The following is a 17,752-nucleotide window of genomic DNA, read 5'->3' as shown; positions in this document are numbered from 1 at the left end:
GAGCATAATAATAATAGACAACATATAAATATTAACAGGCAGGGGCTTAAACAGTAACGGGCCTCAATTTTCACACAGCTTAATTATCTCCAATGTGTGTAATGAAAGCACACCTACTAAAAAAAACCAAAACCTCATCTCCTTCCATGTAGAAGTAGCCATCTTAACCAGAAAAGAATTTTCCAACCCACGTCCCACGAGTGATCATGTGACCCCTAAAAAAGGCTGCTAATGCATGGCTAGGCATGCTAAAAGAACCATACAGTTTCTTTTTGGTTCAAGACATATCACAACCATTTTCATGGCTATAAAGAACTCATACACAACAGTACGTGAACCATTGGTCTTCACACTTCACTACATATGCATGTAAAATTATTTACTGCAACGTTATATTAAAAAAACAAAATTGGTGGCATTCTACTCGAATTATTGTTCTATTTGCTGAAAGCTAATTCAAAATACAACAACATAAACAAAAATGGAAAGAACAGAAAGAAGAGGAAAAATAACTAAAGTGTGTTACTAGGTCTGCTTTTTTTCGCTTCTACAAATCAGAGAACTTGCATTCTAGGGATTCTGAAAGAAAGAAAGAAACTCCAGTCTGTATAAGTGCTAGTGTTCTTACACAAGTTAACTCTGTGTTCAGCGTAACCTGAAACGGCGAATTGAGAATGCCTCAAGTTCAACTCTACCATCGTGCTTTCCATAGGCACAAAAGGGATCTTCAGTATGCCTTCTTTCTCACAGCTGGCTTTCGGGGTTCCCTCTTAGCCATTGTCATAAATCCTGGTGTCGGTATTCCCACAGTGGCTTGATACAGATCCTTCAATCTTTAAGAACATTCAGAAAACAATTGTCAGGTTTCAGCCAAATGCATTAGAATATTTCATGTCTTGAAGCATTTAAAAGTGTTCTGTTTGGGTAACTATATTACGGTTACCTCGGCATACTAATGAAAAGGGCAATTACAGAAACACCAACTATTAGAGGGAACACTGGTGCTGGAGTTAATTCCTGCAGCCATGGAAGAGGAAAAGGTCACATTAGAAAGATAGAGAGGAAGACTTATGTCATCATTTAATGATATCAAATCTAATCTACCCATCAGACTATTTTCTAAGGAACATTCCCATGTAGATTTTGGAAGGGATAGCCACCAATAGAGGTGTTTTTTTTATTCCAATGATTATTGAGCCGACCAATGGACTAACAGAAAATTGTTCAATAGACTCAGTATGTGTAGACCAAATCAACTGAATTTTTTGGGAGCGACTGCACTACAGCTCTATTGTCCCAATTAATCAAACTGATTTTGTCTGTACAATCTCTCCACAAAAAAAAAATGAGAGTTATCTCTAGATCACTACTATTCAGAACTGTTGTAAGATTAGTTCTAGAGAACTCTCGTTGAATGAATGTAAAACAAACCTGTTTCTGGTGATCCTCCTCAAAACTATATCGCAGTGGGCCCACATGGATCTGGGCTGTCCTCTCAAGGTCAACCTCAATAATCTCCGACTCAAATCTGTGGGTTTTTGACTGCAAACTTGTTCGAAGCTGCAGGAGGTGTTTAGTCTTGGGTAAATTCTTCACCTGAAAGAAGTTGGACACTGGGAGCTCAAAGACAGTCTCAGTCTTGGATGAATCACTTGCCGACTTGATCTCAACCAATAGCTGTGACTGTGGTTCTTTCATTCTCCGTCCTTCCACGTGGCAACTTAAAATGGTCACTTCTGGTTGTTCAAAGACCACAAAATCCAAATTCCTTATATCCCCTGATCCAACCTACAAAATCAATGGATACGCATCAGACTTCACATATTTGCAGCAAAAAGAGATTATACATGGGTGTTAAACATGGAGCCCAATAAGATGAAGCTAAGATCCCAATAAGGGTAGGTTTTAATCTAAGAATAAACCTAAGCTTTTTTTCCTTGTTTCACCGGAACAAAAAGGAAAAGAAAAAAAAATAGCACCAAAAAGCATAACCTGAATAGTAACAGATTCAGGTGATGCACGCTCAATTCTATTGGTACCCAAGCCATCCTTTTTTACTACTTTAATTACATAGGTTGCCTCAGGTACAAGCCCTCTCAGCCTATAACTTCCAGACGAATCAGTTACTGTCTCCTCATAGTAACCTTTTGACACCGACCGAGCTTCAACTGAGACACCTTCTTTTGGCTGGCCAGACAATAGTGTGACAGTACCTGTTGCACTGTGAAGAGCAGAACCCATATTAGTCTTTCAGTAAAGTAAGATATCCAAATATAAACATTGGAAAGATTATCTTAATTTCAGTAAGATTGGGATCAAATGAAAATGTAGCAATTTTAAAGAATTCATGCAGCATATTTGCAAATAAAGTAGAAAGTGTAGCAGAGCAGTACATGATGCTAGGAAATTATAAACTAGTATCATAATAATATTAAATTTTAACTTTGGAAAAATTGGAGGATTCAAAATTCTTTTTTAATGAGATTTAAGACTTGGGAATGTGATTTTGTACTGTAGAAATGGAATAAATATGTTATATATTTGATTATGGCATTATCTACTTGATTTGCTGAAATAACAGAAATCTCTAGCAGGAAATGAAGACTGTATAAGACCTGTAAGCAACACGGGTGGCATGGAAAGTGACTTCTCTAGACTCCCCAGAACCAAGTTCTATTACTTGAGCTGATGGCGAGAAAGCATACTCCTGCAAAAACATCAAATCATTGGATGAGATGATAAGCAAATAATCTGTGCGGGTTTAGGTATTCTGTAATTCCCTCTTGGCAGAGGTTCAAAGCCAAAGGTGACTAACATGACATGATAATATTTTAAACAGTGATTTGAAAAAAATAAAGCATGTGCAATGATGTTGATCCAAAGCTGGAGAGCTCAAAACTTAATGATATGCATTAATGCTTCGTACAGTAACTGAGAGCTTCAGAAACTTCAGCTGGATAAGCAAGGTTTGCACTCTTTGAAAGAACTTTTAGCCTCGCTTCAAAATAAAATTCAAACCAATTAAACATCTGTGTCAAGGCATGTTGACTGGTGACTTGAGAAGGAGAGTTTTCTTTTTTTCGTGAGGGGGGGAATGCTCATCAGAAGAAACATAGTTAACAAACTTGAGCTGGTTTTAGAACTGGTAAAGGAGTGTTGCAATGTATATGGCTAGCTCAAATCAACAATTACATCATATGAGCATGATACCTAAAGCAAGGAAGAGGATTAATGAAATCAATCTCAACTAGATAAGATTGCAGCCTAGTTGAGTTAAGTTATGGATAACATAAGAGGTCTCGGTAATTTACCTTCAGTAGAGGACGCAAATAGAAAGTGCCAGGAAATAAGTTATCAAAGTGGAAAGTCCCACCAGCCCCGGATATTGAATTGTTCCTATAACCATCATCACCGCTCAATGACAATAGCACAGAAGGAATGGGTTCATTAGAATCATCTTTGGAGTATATGTGTACAGAAATTTGACCTAGCTTCTGGCAAGAAAAGGAATGAGGCCCTACACGTTTAAGATGATAGCCAGGCTGCAAGAATAGAGAGAAATATCACATAACATAAAATATGAAATATAAGTTGAGATATAAAAGCAAAAAAAAAAAAATATATCCCCGTCTAACAGGAAAGAAACGTAGAAACCTTGTGCTTAAATTTACTTGCTGCGTTATGTAAGAGAACAATACCTTTGAAGCCTCAACTCTGTAAGTTATATCATCGTATAGAGGCCCCCCAAGAAAAGAACCATCCACTCCTGTAGCAGTTTGAAATGCTATTTCATCTGTCTTGAGTGGAGTAATTTTGCTGTCTTCAGAAGCAATAATCTTTATGTGAACACCAGAAAGAGGGGGAGAAACTGATCCTTCTATGTAGAGCCCCATTCGGCCAGATGATGGGGGGATTGGAGATTGGCAACCATCATTTGCCACCAAAACCTAAGATAACAAAGAAAAATATTTAAAGCATTAAACTTAATCGTGCATCTTAGGAAGAATTCAGAAGGCGAAAGACTATTGATAATTACATTTTGTTCTCTGGGGTAAAACAAGATCTTCTTCTCTCCATTGTTCCTGAAAGACATCAAAGCTCAAGTTAACTACTTTGATAGGATGGTTATGCCAAGGTGTAAAATTTATGATGTTGAAACAGAATTTCTAGACATTTAAACACGAAACCAGAAAAATGAAATTGCACACCATGAACGAAGAAAAATTAAGGAAACTATGTATAATTCTAAGAATAGACCAAAAAGAGAAAACATAACAAATGAGCTGCAGCCCCTTCAATTTAACATGAACAAAACTCAACAAGATCATTGAGAAAGGGAGCTTATGCATATAGACACAGAAGGAATGAAAAAAAGAAATTGCAACTCTTCTGTCTTTAACTAGCATGGTGCATTGCTCGCAAACTTTTCTCTCAACTATGTATAAATATCTACGAGTAAAAAAGGAAATGCAATTCACATTAATGTATAGATTTTAGTAACCAATTCACACAGAACAAATCTGATTTCCAGAATACAAAAGTAAAATATTGTAAAAGACCAGCTGCGAAATCTGATAATACATGCTAGCTTGTACCAAACACCTGCCAGCACTGAGAATATCATGATATTACAATGGAAAGAAGGAAAACAATTACAAATAATTTGTATACCTAGGGTCCCGAGGAACAAAGGTAAGTTTCTCTCCAAGATTAGCCCACACAGAGTACTCAAACAAGGCAGATCCAGTTTGATCATCTTCATGTGATACAAGGATGGCAGCGGTACCATCAAAAAGATTGCCCTCACTATTAAGGATGTCTACAATGATATTATTAGGTAATTCATATCCACCATCAGCCGAGCCTAACTCGACACTGATTTGTCCTTTAAGAAGATACTTCTCTCCTTTCAGATAGATAGGCTACAGGCAAAAAACATAAAAGTGGAATAACTAAAAAGGAGATTTTTGAAAGTGGAAAATGCAAGAAAAAAAAGGTAAAGGAGAAACAAAAGCTGGCACTGTTTGATAGCTTACCAGCAGGTTTGATGTATCAATTTTTATTGGCGAGCTCCCAAAGAAAATACAGGAGTTAACAAAGTGCAGCTCATGTACTCCAGGAGATTCCATGCATATATTCTGTGAACCTTTCTGCAGTTCACATTACAATTAAATATCAATATAGCAGAAGTTGTGTGTGGCATCTGATGCAATCAAACAAATTTCAAGCACGCATTTTAAGGGGAAAAACTACCTTGATTTTCAAATCAATGGGCGAACCATCTGGCTTAATCATGGAAGCATCCACTTCATGGGTTGAGATAACATTTATCCAGTAACCTTTTTGAACAAAAGCAATTCCTGCAACATCCTCAGCACCAACATCCACATTGACGAATCTCTGTTCCCAGCACCAATTATCTTCATTGGGCACAGCTTTTGAGGAACCATGTTTAACCTAAGAAATCACATTCATTAAAAACACAAAAAGCACTTACAATCAGCTGGCTTTGGGAAAAGAAAATAATAAGGTAGGGGTACAAGTGCAATTTATCACTAAATGAGTGTAGTGATCATGTAAAAATAAAATTATATCTTTCAGATAAAAAACGTTTCCTTGAACACACTTTACCTCAAGCCTGTATTTTCCAGGCGCAACATTCTGAAAGAGAAATTCATCACGATCATTTGTCAAACTAACAGACTTTCTTTCTTCTGTATGTTTACCAGCCAATCTCACAAGGGCGACAGAAACTGATGGACCACACTTCTCCTTGCAAGTAACAGAACCATGAACATTGACAAGAACCTTCATGAAAAGGAAGATAAACATCAGTAAGAAGTATTTTCACCAAGCAAAGAATGCACAATTACTATTAGAAATCCAAGGTATCATCTGTGCCAATTTCCATGATCTAAAAGAAAAGAAAACAAAAACACAGACCAAGGATAACATTTCTCCTCTAATTGATAGAAATAAATTGATTGCCATCTCAAATCATGTGATACTACTACTGAAACCAGTTCCTGTGTCCAATCTAACAACTACGTGTAAAGCAGTGGTGGGAAGGGACTAAACACATCATGGTCTTGGAATTGAACTTCTGAGAATGGATGGACACAATAACAATAAAGTTGCAATATGTCATCTGGACACAATAACAATGAAGTTGCAACAAGTCATCACAAGGTAAACATAATTTCTTTCTCATATAACATTTCATGTTACCTGAGTAAATTGTACATCCAGCAATGGACTTTTCACCATAACATCAGCATAAGATGGCGAAAACAGAAGTCCAGGAGCACTGTCAGGTGTAACAGCCAAAGCAGATAAGCGATACTCACCGGGTGAAACCTGACAGATGATGATAAAGAAGAAAGATGTGACTTTATCAGATTTAGTTCTAGCTGCATCAATGCTTGATTGATGAAAATAAAGGGAAGAAAACAAATGGTTGAAATCCACAGCAATAGAGTTTTGCAAAGTATTCTTAAATCATCTCAAGGGTAATTTTTGCATCCCATGTGATCATCTTAATAAAATCTTGAAGAAAAGTTATCAAAATTGCATGGCATGCACTTAAAATCACTCCAGAATACATATTCATAAGTTCACAGTGCTGTAGCAAAGATCTCATAGATAAAACACAGATAATTGAATGGATCAACTTAAGAGCAGTAATTGCATATTCCAGTGCCAGCTGCTTATATAATCAATCTTGAACAGAAGCATATCAGGGCATAGGACCAGAAGAGTTCTGTACTTTTGACACACAAGTTTCACAAAATACCAAGCAAAAATAAATAGAATAATAAATGACTACATGTTGGGAAACAGAAAGGAAGGATCATGGATTTCCATGAACCTAAAAGCTCTTTATAAAAATTAAAAAAAAAATTAAAGGAGAATTCATTAATATTTTAATAGATGTACTCAAATTTTATTCCATAACACTGTTCTTAGAACAGTGACTTCAACACTGTTGATTTAACAGTGGTTTATTTCTTAATCATATGTTTGTGGTGTAAAACAATGAAAGGTAAAAAGATATCTATCCTGTGTTCCTTTCTGACACTATAAAAAAAAATAGGAGTAGAAGCATCTAAGATTTCTCAAATACAATGCAAATCATACTCTCCACATCAACAAATATCTCAATGGTTCATCAAGTTCAAAAACTCTGCGCAACATAGCAAAAATCTACCTGCACCCGTATGTTAATAACTAAATTCTTTAGAACATTTTGAAGCATGGTAACTGATACCTATGAGCCAGAGCTTGAGAAAACCAAAAAAAAAAAGATCCCAGGTCATCCATTAAAATAATGCCTCATATAACTAGCTGTTTATATAACTCACTGAGTCACAACTCTTAAAGATTTTACAAGGCTTGCTTTGCTTGCACTGCCTAAAACAAAAATCTATTCATCAAGGTGCATTCCATTATTGTTTTCATAATGCATATATATACATGTGTCTCTGTGAATATTTGTGATGCTGCAAAATAGCACTGGTTTAAAATGATTGTATAATGAAAAAGCAAAAAGAAAAAAAGAAAATTTGAGGAGGTCCCACCACCCTAAATTGATTATCAGATATGCCTTTTTTCTCTCTTTATCCACACATTTTCTTCAACTTCATTCAAAATTCATATTTTTTCTGCAACATGCAGGATATATACGCTTGTATTTTTAAAATGTACAGTTCAATAAGCTAATATAAGGGGGGAAATATCATTTTTTTTTGCGATCAAAAGTGTTTCCAAATTGCACTTCCTCAAGCATACCTCAAAGCAGAAATTGCCATTTCCATCTGTCTGTTTGACTTGAGGTTTGACATTCTCAGGTCCATGGGTCAAGGCTACCTAGAAGTCATACACAACAAAGTTTGAAATTGTAAATGTGCAAATTCTATAATAACCACGGGAAAAAAATGTAAATCTGCAAAATCACTTTTACCATGCTATCATATTTTAATTAAAAAAGCATTACCTTTGCCGTGTATCCAGAACCAATCATGCTTACTACACCACAGACATCATATGAGATTGCTGTAATATCTGGAATTGAAGCCATATTTGGCAAAACCTGATCAAAGAAGTAGAAACGGTCAAGTGGATGCCTCATAATTAAAAGAATAATTAAACCTATAGTGTATACCTCTTATATCCATTAAAAAAGAGGGAAAGTATTCAAGATGCTAAAGAAATATCCTGTTATACTTTACCATATACTCCTTCAACTTGTTGAACTTGTAATGCTCCTTCTTGGCCTCTATCGTATAACGATTTGATGTAACCTAAAAACAAGTAATTTAGCAAAGATGAAGTGCCTGCCTTTAAGACTTTGGCTTGGAACTGTCATGTTTCAAGGTCAGAAACTACATACTTGCATGACCACGAAAAGTTCTCCTACCTAGCTTAAGCTTAAATACTTTATTGGTGATAATGGAACAGCAATTAACATGATCAATAATTAAGAGGTACTAGATTCATGAGACTGATGAAGGAGATTGACAGAAAAATAAGTAAATTTTTGAAAGCATACAATAGAAGCTTGCAAATATTCTTGTTTAGAAAACCATGGCCGAGATCAATGGATGGAAGGATCCTTATGCAAATTTTACTCTAACAAGGACAAACTTCAGCTCTTTTTTTATGCTGAACAAGTATCATCAATTCACTCTTTGAGAGTCTGAGAATCACAATATATCCCCCACCCCACAAATAAAGAGTAAAAAGGAATGACTCCATAGATTTCAGGACAGTAAATGGTTTGCTTTAATAAACAGAGATGTTATCAACTCCTAAAATTATGAAGTGGCTATAGCCAATGATATGAAGTCTATGAAACTTAACCCCTAACCATGCTGCCACAATTTGAAATCGAACTAAGCATATCCATCAAGAAATTATACAAATATGCTCTTAAGTGGTCCCCATGAATTAGGAAAAAAGCAACCATGTATCTAATTGACAGAGTTCCAGGCTTAGTACTCGCAGTCAGTTCAAGCCCAGGACTACTGTACAATTTATTGTATCTGTCAATCACTTCATAGAGCTCCAAGAGGATTGTCAAAGGTTGGTAAGACACAGTAGGATGCCAGCAGATATTATTTGATCAGCTGAAAAGAAAAGGAATAAAACAAGACATCTGATGCAATAGCAAGATGAAATGTACCCAATGAAAAAAAAAAACAGAATATAGGGTGAACTCACTCAAAAAAAAAACTCATTAAAAATACTGAGATGATCAAGAATGACAAATATAATTATTAAAGTTGAGATCATGCACAAGACTATACCTGGTCAAGCTTGTAATAGCCTTGTTTATCAGTTGCAGACCTTTCATGACCATCAACAATGATTTTGACACCCTCAACTCCCATGCCATTCCCATCAACTATGCGACCCCCCACAGAAAATCCTGTGACCTGCACAAACCAACAGTTCAAAGGATGATATAGCTGAATAGACCTTTCTGACAACAGATGGAAGTGAGAATGTGAGAAAGATGACAATGATGTGACTCCTGAGATGCTTCAGAGAGCTTGTAAACAGAGCTGTTGTTGCCTATGAAGTTAGAATGTACACCAATGCCATTAAGGAAAAGAATCTCACTAGCCAGATAGAACATCATAATGCTAGTTCTTCACTTCTCTATTTAGCTGTCAGCTGGCTAGTAACCAAATGATTGGCACCAGGGAAAAGTATACTAAGACTGGCCCTCAAGATATTAAGTTGCTCTAACCTTAAGGATGACAATACAACCAAAATCAGGATGATTATACAATTACAATCTTTTTATTTTTCTGTGAGGGGTTACAGCTTTTGAGATGGATATTAGATCTGAACATAAACAGTCAACAAATGGGGCAATTGATCTCATCATCCACAATAGGAAATGAATATTGCTGGTTTGATGTAGAAAACCTTATACAATTATAAATTGTGAACATATTTTTTCCATTGACGCTGCTTAATGGGGGGCAGTCAACACCAGCATAGACTCACGGGCTTATAGTGCTTACAACTATTATTTTTTTATTCCTTAGAAAAACAATTCATGTAACATTAATGCAGTGCTCAATGATTTTCAAGATAAAAAGTAGAAAAAGGACACCAGAAAGATGGTTGACAAAGATAACAAAGGAATAGAAGTTTATCTATTTGATTACGGGAACTACAATATGTCCTACCTGAAATTGTCGGGGGACTGTTACATGCTGATGCTCAACAGAAACCGACATGAGAGGAGGTGAAACATCAAATACCGTATTCTCACCCTTGTAGGATGGAACAAGCTCATAATGACCTATAAAGCATTGAATAAATTGATCACAACAATGCAGAACAATCGCCAAGAAGCATGAAATTAGCACCTTTTATTAATTTGGACATAATGCATAAATAAGCATTTCAAGACTTGATGAACACAAGATGGTAACCAAGACAATTTAAGCAGAAAATGCAAAAAATAGTAACTTCAGGGCAGAACGTACAAATGCAAAGCTACAGTAGGGTTCAACAAGTTAAGCTTATGCTATTACATCTAACAGAATGTAGTAAACTTGGTTCAGTTTTCTACTGTAAAATAGCATGCAGACACTGAAATGATGTAAAGTTAATGAAACTCATTGACTATCATTTAGTTTAGCATCAGGTTCAGCTAAGTACTAAACACAAAATGTTCATAACATTCAGAACAAGCATAAAGAAAGAGTGAAAAGATGAAAAAAAGTCTTAGAGGGTGTTACCGCATGGTAGTGATTTAAATCTGAACATTCCATCAGCATTGGTTACAGCATGACAGAGAGGCTTTCTTTGCCCCACATCCTCACCAGAGCCTTGAGGACAATCTACTTTTTCAACATCATCCGAATACAGATACATGTGAACTCCCAAAATTGGATTTCCCTACCAAAGAGGAAAACAGGACATGTGTATGTGAAAAAAAAATAGTAAAGACGCACAAAGTTCTCATGATGATAGACATTGCACTGTAGGGAACATAAACTAGAAACATAATGTCCATCGCTGGTCCCATATTTAGTCTAATAAGAATGCACATTCCTGTACATGAACATAGATAAATGTTAACTCCCAAAACTGGATTTCCCTACCAAAGAGGAAAACAAGCTTTGTAATTATGAAAAATATAGTAAACATGCACAAAGTTATCATGATGATAAATGCTGCATATTGGGGCCATAAACTAGAGATATAATGTCCAGCTCTGGCAGCATATATAGTCTAATATATGAATGCGCATTCTTGTACATTAATTTTCTGTGTCAGAAGTGGAATAGTGACTCTTAGCTTCAAATCTTGCATTATAGTCTGCCCTAAAAAGAGGAAATTAAAAGAAGAAAGCTGTTCCAAGACCCAGTTTAAAAGAAAAAAATAGTAAGAATCTATAGATTCAATAGATTTTTCAGTAGATAGACAATGCAAATGAAAGAAAAGAACACATCCACCGAAAGGTCTGTGTAGCACACAATGGGTGCCTTAGAAGGTTTGGCAATGTCCAAAACAGGGCAGCTTATTCCCTGGTTCAGAGACATGATAAGTTGTCATTAGTAGGGGGCAAAGAGGAAAGAGGGGAACCTATGCTAACATGGATGGAAGTGGCATCAAAGTATTTAAAATCTCTCAATATTGGGGCAGATTTGGTGCATGATCTTACAGAAGTTTCAAAAGGATCCATGTAGCTGACTCCGAATGGTTTAGTATGAGATTTGGTTGTTGTTGTTGACAACACAATTTTTTTAAATATATATATATATAAAGCAGCTACAGTAAAAAAATTCTTCACAGAAGGTTTTACCTGAGCAACCACAAATCCATGAAGATCATATCCAGGGACAAAGAAAATGTCATCAACTATGCCATTTTCAAAACCCAATTCCACCTGCAAGGAGTGCAGTATTAAGCAAACAGCAGCATGCAAGGACAAAATTGCAGCTAACTGAGAAAAGGACAGACAGCATATCTGACCTCTGTGGAACCTCTAACTTCAACTTTCAAATCAGGATGTGAAGCACGAACTTTGTATTTTCCTGCACGGATACAATGATTTTTTGAGATTTCAGCAAGGCATGGATCCAGCAGTAGAACAATTAAAACTAATGCCCTGAGGGATGGGATTGCCCAGGTTCAGCTCCTTTCACCCCCAAACAATGGAAATGGATGTTGCAAGACACCGTTCACCACATATTTGTGGATAGATAACATAATGAGAAAGAGACTTCAGTTAATGTAAATATATGAAGAAACGTGGAATCCCAACAGGGGATATTATGCCACCACATTTAGTGCAATGTATGATAACCAATTCATACCATTCGTTTCATTGATGTAGACTTAAAGACAACCATTCTCCATTTTCATAGTGATACATGCAAATAGCTGGCAAGTTTTAATAATGTTCAGATGAGTTTGAAATAAATGTGTGTGTTCTTGTATGGAATACAAGCATAAAACTAACATAAACCTTGAAAACAAAATGAAAAAGGAATCCCCATACCTGGAATAACATTTTTGAACAAGTAACTCCCGTCTGGTGAGGTTACAATAGAATAAATGAGATCATCGTTAGGAGACAGAAGCTCAACATTAACATTCGAAGGACCACCATTCTTTGCAGAACAGCTCTGTCCACCAACTGCTCCCACAACTCTACCAGATATAGTGAACCTGTAACGTAAAAACATGAACTCAACTCAATCTACAGTATACAAGCTTAAGATAAGTATATCGTCCTAATACCAACTAACTTAGTTCGCGAATTATGCAAGACTATGCTCAAATTATCCAAACATTATTCTTCTAAACATACCCTGTGAATCGAAAATTAATATCTTCATTGCGGTTGCAGCCCATATCATCAACGGCAACCGGGAATTTTTCCGGGTCCCACGACCATCCTTCCGGTCCATTGATTTTAATAACAAATGAGCCCTGCAGATCATTTATAAGAAAAAACGAAAAGGATGGGAGGATGAAAACAATATCAATCATTATTAAATAAAAAACTGAAATGAAATGATTTAACGAATTATTACCTTGTCATAGACTGGAATGAAGTAGTAACCATTGGGTGCACACTGTGTTCTCTCCTTTACCAATCCATCTACAGTACGAAGCTCTACCTGCCCTTACATTGATACAAAAATTAAATGAGATAAATTGTTGACACAAATAAGTGAAAATAATTTGAATATGAAAACTTACCGTGATGTCAGAATAATCCAATTTTGTGGCGCTTGGATTCCTTGACTTTACCAGAGAAGAACTGGCCTGCAGTTTCCATTAACTCAGATCCGTAATGATATTTCATTAAGCTAAGTTAATTTCTTTAAATTTGTTAGGAAGGAAAAAAGACAGTGATGTTTTAGGGAATCACCTCGACGAATCCGCCACAACCGTTAATCAAATCAGCAGAAACAGCTGAGATTGAGAAAATTAGTGCGATCGATAAGCAGAGAAATAAGTCTCCGATCATCTTCATTTTTAGCGATGATTTGAGAGAACAGATCTGGTGGGGGGTACTTCACATGTGATTGATTAAATTAGTGGGATTAATTTCGACTGTGAGCGTAAGTGTAACTATATCCCTCCGACGTGAGGGTTTATGGATTTTGAGATTTTTAGAGCACGCTATATAAATTAGCCAGGCCAAATAAAAGTATAAAACACGGGAGCTTATCCCGTTTTGGTTTCGGTTTGGGCATCTGTTTTGGGCTTGATTTGGGTGGGAGCAGAGCCTGGGCACTGTGTTTTGCCTATAATTTTGTCCCCCTCAAATAATAAAATATAATAAAAATTAAATAATACAAAAAACCATTTTAGATTAAGAAATATTTCACTGTAAATTATAATAATAATTTTAATTTTAATATTTTATCTTTTTTTTTTCTTCTCATTCATTATTTTTTCTTTATCCTTTTAGTTCACGAGTATTAATTGTCTAGCAATTATTCAAAATTTAAAAACCTTAAGTTTGGTAATTATTCTAAATTTAGTCATTTTGAATCTAGCAAATGTGTCAGATTCAAGTACTTCAAGTCTATTATTTAAGTCTGGTATAGTTATTAAATTTAGCCGTGTGTTTATCGTGAATCTGGTATTGTTGTAAAATTCAAAATACATAGGTCTAATAGCTAAATATTTAAAATTATTTATAAATAAATAAATTTGAATATTTATAGGATTAGCCTTTTTGTTTTATCAAATAATAATTGATTTATTTGATGTTTAAAATATATAATAAAAATTATAATCTTATTTAAAAATTAGGAAGGAGATTAAATTATATACCACATGATTATAAATAAATAAATAAATTAGTTTATGATTTGTGTAAAGAATTGAATCAGACATTATTATCATGCTCTAGACAACAACTAAAAAATAATTTGAAACTATTCATTTTTGTTTAAACTAGTAAATTATAATAATAATTTTAATTTTAATTTTTTATCTTTTTTTTTTGGTTTTTGTTTTCTTCTCATACATTATTTTTTCTTTGTCCTTTTAGTTAATGAGTATTAATTGTCTAGCAATTATTCAAAATTTAAAAGCCTTAAGTTTGGTAATTATTCTAAATTTAGTTATTTTGAATCTAGTAAATGTGTCAGATTCAGGTACCTCAAATCTATTATTTAAGTCTGGTATAGTTATCAAATTTAGATGTGTGTTTATCGTGGATCTGGTATTGTTGCAAAATTCAAAATACATAGCTCTAATAGCTAAATATTTAGAATTATTTATAAATAAATAAATTTGAATATTTATAGGATTAGCCTTTTTGTTTTATCAAATAATAATTGATTTATTTGATGTTTAAAATATATAATAAAAATTATAATCACTCTTAATTAAAAATTAGGAATAAGATTAAATTATATACCACATGATTATAAATAAATAAATTAGTTTATGATTTGTGTAAAGAATTGAATCAGACATTATTAATGCTCTAGACAACAACTAAAAAATTATTTGAAAATATGTTTAAACTAGTAAAAAAAAGGTAAGATAATAGCAAAAAATAACCTATAAATAATTAATAAAGAGTTTAATTTATTATTTTTGAAGTTTCAAATTTTAGTGTTTATATTTTTTGTTGATTTTTTAAAGCCTCTTAGATTTTTTATAATCGAAACAAAGTATAACAATATTACTATATAGTTTAGTTATTTAGTATATTATTTATATTATGTAAAAGTATTATTACAATTAACAATGAAATGTTTTATTGATTTACAGTAACCATGTTAAATCCAAGCATCAAGGTTAATGTTGAGTTCTAAATAATTTATTTTAAATTTTAAAAAATAATATTTTTATATGCATTATAAATGAAAATATGTATAATGAAACTAAATATACATAGTCCAATATTGTTATGTGTGTGTGTATATAAAAAGTAATGTTGTCATTGGTGAAAAATCACAAAGCATCACGCATTAAATTAATGTTTTTTTGCATTGAGTTTGATCAAAAAAGAGAGAAAAAAAAAAGAGAAGATAGAATTTCTATCAAAGGAATACAGATTCATAAATATAAAAGCTAAATTATTTCAATAAGAAGATATAATTTAAATTTTTAGATATAAAACATTAAATTAGATTTTTATGATGATTTGTTGTTTATAAATAATTTATGAACTTTGATTTCTATTAAGAATACTTCAAGGATAATTTAAATATTTTCTATACAAAATTTAAAAAAAAAATAGGTCTCAATATTTTTTTAATTATCACCTGTTTAGATCCAAGTCACTTAGGTCTAACATGGTTATAAGACCCAGGCATTTGGGTCATGCCAGACCCATATGTTGAGTTGAAAAAATAATTAAAAAAAAAGAGAAAAAAAATAAAGAAGATAGAATTTCTATTAAAAGGATAACAAATTCATAAACATAAAAAATAAACTATTTCAATAGGAAGATATGATTTGAAATTTTTAGATCTATAATGTTATATTAGATTTTGTGATGATTTGTTATTTATAAATAATTTATGAACTTGGATTTCCTTTTAGGATATTTCAAAGATAATTTAAATATTTTTTTATAAAAAAAATTGTAAGTCTCAACATTTTAATTATTACATTTTCAGACTCAAGCCACGTGGGTATGGCATGATTACCATGTCTAGACACTTGGATCATGCAATACTCAGGCATTGAGTTAAAAAAAATAGTTAAAAAGGAGAGAAAAGAATAGAGAATATAGAATTTATATTGAAAGAATAACATTTATGTTTAGGATACTTCAATAATAGTTTAAATATTTTTTTATAAAAAATAAAAAAAAATTATAAGTCTCAACATTTTAATTATCACCTAATCAGACATGGTTCTTGCATGCTCACTAGATCCAAGTCATTTGGGTCTAGCATTATCGCCAAACTCAAGGGTCGTTGATCAGGGCACTTAGATCTCGTATAGTTGTCAGACCCAATACACTTAAAATATTCTTTATACTTTTAATATTTTTTTACATTTAAAAAAAAATGATATTTACCCGTTATGAAGCACAGACCAATACCAGCATTACTTATAATCTAAACCATGTAGAAAAAATAATATGCAAGTCCACAATGTTTTTCCTATTTTTCCCTTTATATTAACTATAATTAAAAAGCATCAACTTTTTACTATGCAAATCCACAGTAAAAGGTTGATTTTGCTCTTGTGGGCAAAGTTGGCTTTGGGAATATATAGATCTTTTCCACGGGGCTTATCAGTAATTACATTAAAGAAGGGTGTTAATTAGTAATTTCATATTTTTTCTACAATGTAATTATGAAATAACCCTTAAAAAAATTATCTTTGGTGTATGAGCTTTAGAATTATTTTTTTCATTTTTATGTGCATGTCAATTACTTAAATGTCCCAAAAAAACAAACTCTCTCTACTATGGATGCAAGGTCATTTTAGGTTTTTTTTTTTGTAATTATCATGTGAGGTTAGAGGTAATTTGATATTTTAATATATATAAATTCATTTTAAATTTAGAAAGTTGTTACTCGAATAGCACGTACTAGCAAGCAGGCCCTGCCGCACGTTTCAGGTGGCACGTACAGTGCTCACACAATATCAAATGTCATCGTTTGGGGTAGCATTTAATGTGCCTCACCACCCCTGTTATGATAATAAAGTGTGTTCACAGGCCATGCATGGAAAGGCGTTAATAATGTGTTTTTCCCTTTCTCCCTCTTTTCCCTTTCTTCATATAAAAAAACATGTTGGCCATTGTACAAAAATTAAAAAAAATTAGTTATTTGTTTGTTAAGTTAAATTAAGTCCTCGTTCTTTTGGTTATAATGTATTTGATCTTGAATTAGATATTGAGTTAATTTATTTTTTCAATTTCATCAATTGATATTTTATTTTTATATCAGATTTGATCCTTGTTTTATTAATTGCAATATATTTGTTCTTGGATCATTTAGTATGTTAATTATTTTTTCAGTTGCATCCCTTTATACTTTGTTTTTATATTAGATTTGGTGTTCGTTCTTTTACTTATAATGTTTTTTTTTTATTTTTAATCCTTTATTGAATTAATTTGTCTTTGAATTTCATCTTTTGACATTTTATTTTTATATCAATTATGATCTTCATTTTTTTAATTGTTATTTTTAGTTATTCTTGTCATTTTTCTTAATTGAAAATGTTTTTTAATTTCATCCCTTATGATTGTTTTTCTATTTTTTTTTTATTTTTGTGTCAAATTTGGTTC

General features: G+C 33.1%; 1 protein-coding gene across 1 annotated transcript; it reads right to left on the bottom strand.

Annotated features, from left to right (window-relative positions):
* Positions 1–383: 383 nt before the first annotated feature.
* Positions 384–13,681, bottom strand: LOC105138001 (Carbohydrate-binding-like fold). The gene is made up of 26 exons (XM_011043975.1): positions 13,406–13,681; positions 13,234–13,299; positions 13,065–13,151; positions 12,839–12,960; positions 12,527–12,696; positions 11,998–12,059; positions 11,828–11,911; positions 10,758–10,917; positions 10,200–10,315; positions 9,306–9,434; positions 8,229–8,300; positions 7,994–8,089; positions 7,789–7,866; positions 6,229–6,357; positions 5,632–5,808; positions 5,254–5,457; positions 5,037–5,150; positions 4,672–4,922; positions 4,037–4,082; positions 3,699–3,947; positions 3,312–3,542; positions 2,616–2,707; positions 1,993–2,221; positions 1,432–1,788; positions 944–1,017; positions 384–833 (listed from the first exon to the last, which is right to left on the bottom strand). The coding sequence occupies exons 1-26, from the start codon at positions 13,508–13,510 to the stop codon at positions 728–730; spliced, it is 3,606 nt and encodes a 1,201-aa protein (XP_011042277.1). The 5' UTR covers positions 13,511–13,681; the 3' UTR covers positions 384–727.
* Between the last annotated feature and the right edge of the window lie 4,071 nt (positions 13,682–17,752).

The sequence above is a fragment of the Populus euphratica genome, unplaced genomic scaffold (genome assembly GCF_000495115.2).
Source record: "Populus euphratica unplaced genomic scaffold, PopEup_1.0 scaffold173.1, whole genome shotgun sequence".
Taxonomy (NCBI): Eukaryota; Viridiplantae; Streptophyta; class Magnoliopsida; order Malpighiales; family Salicaceae; genus Populus; species Populus euphratica.
This window is presented reverse-complemented; position numbering and strand designations above follow the sequence as displayed.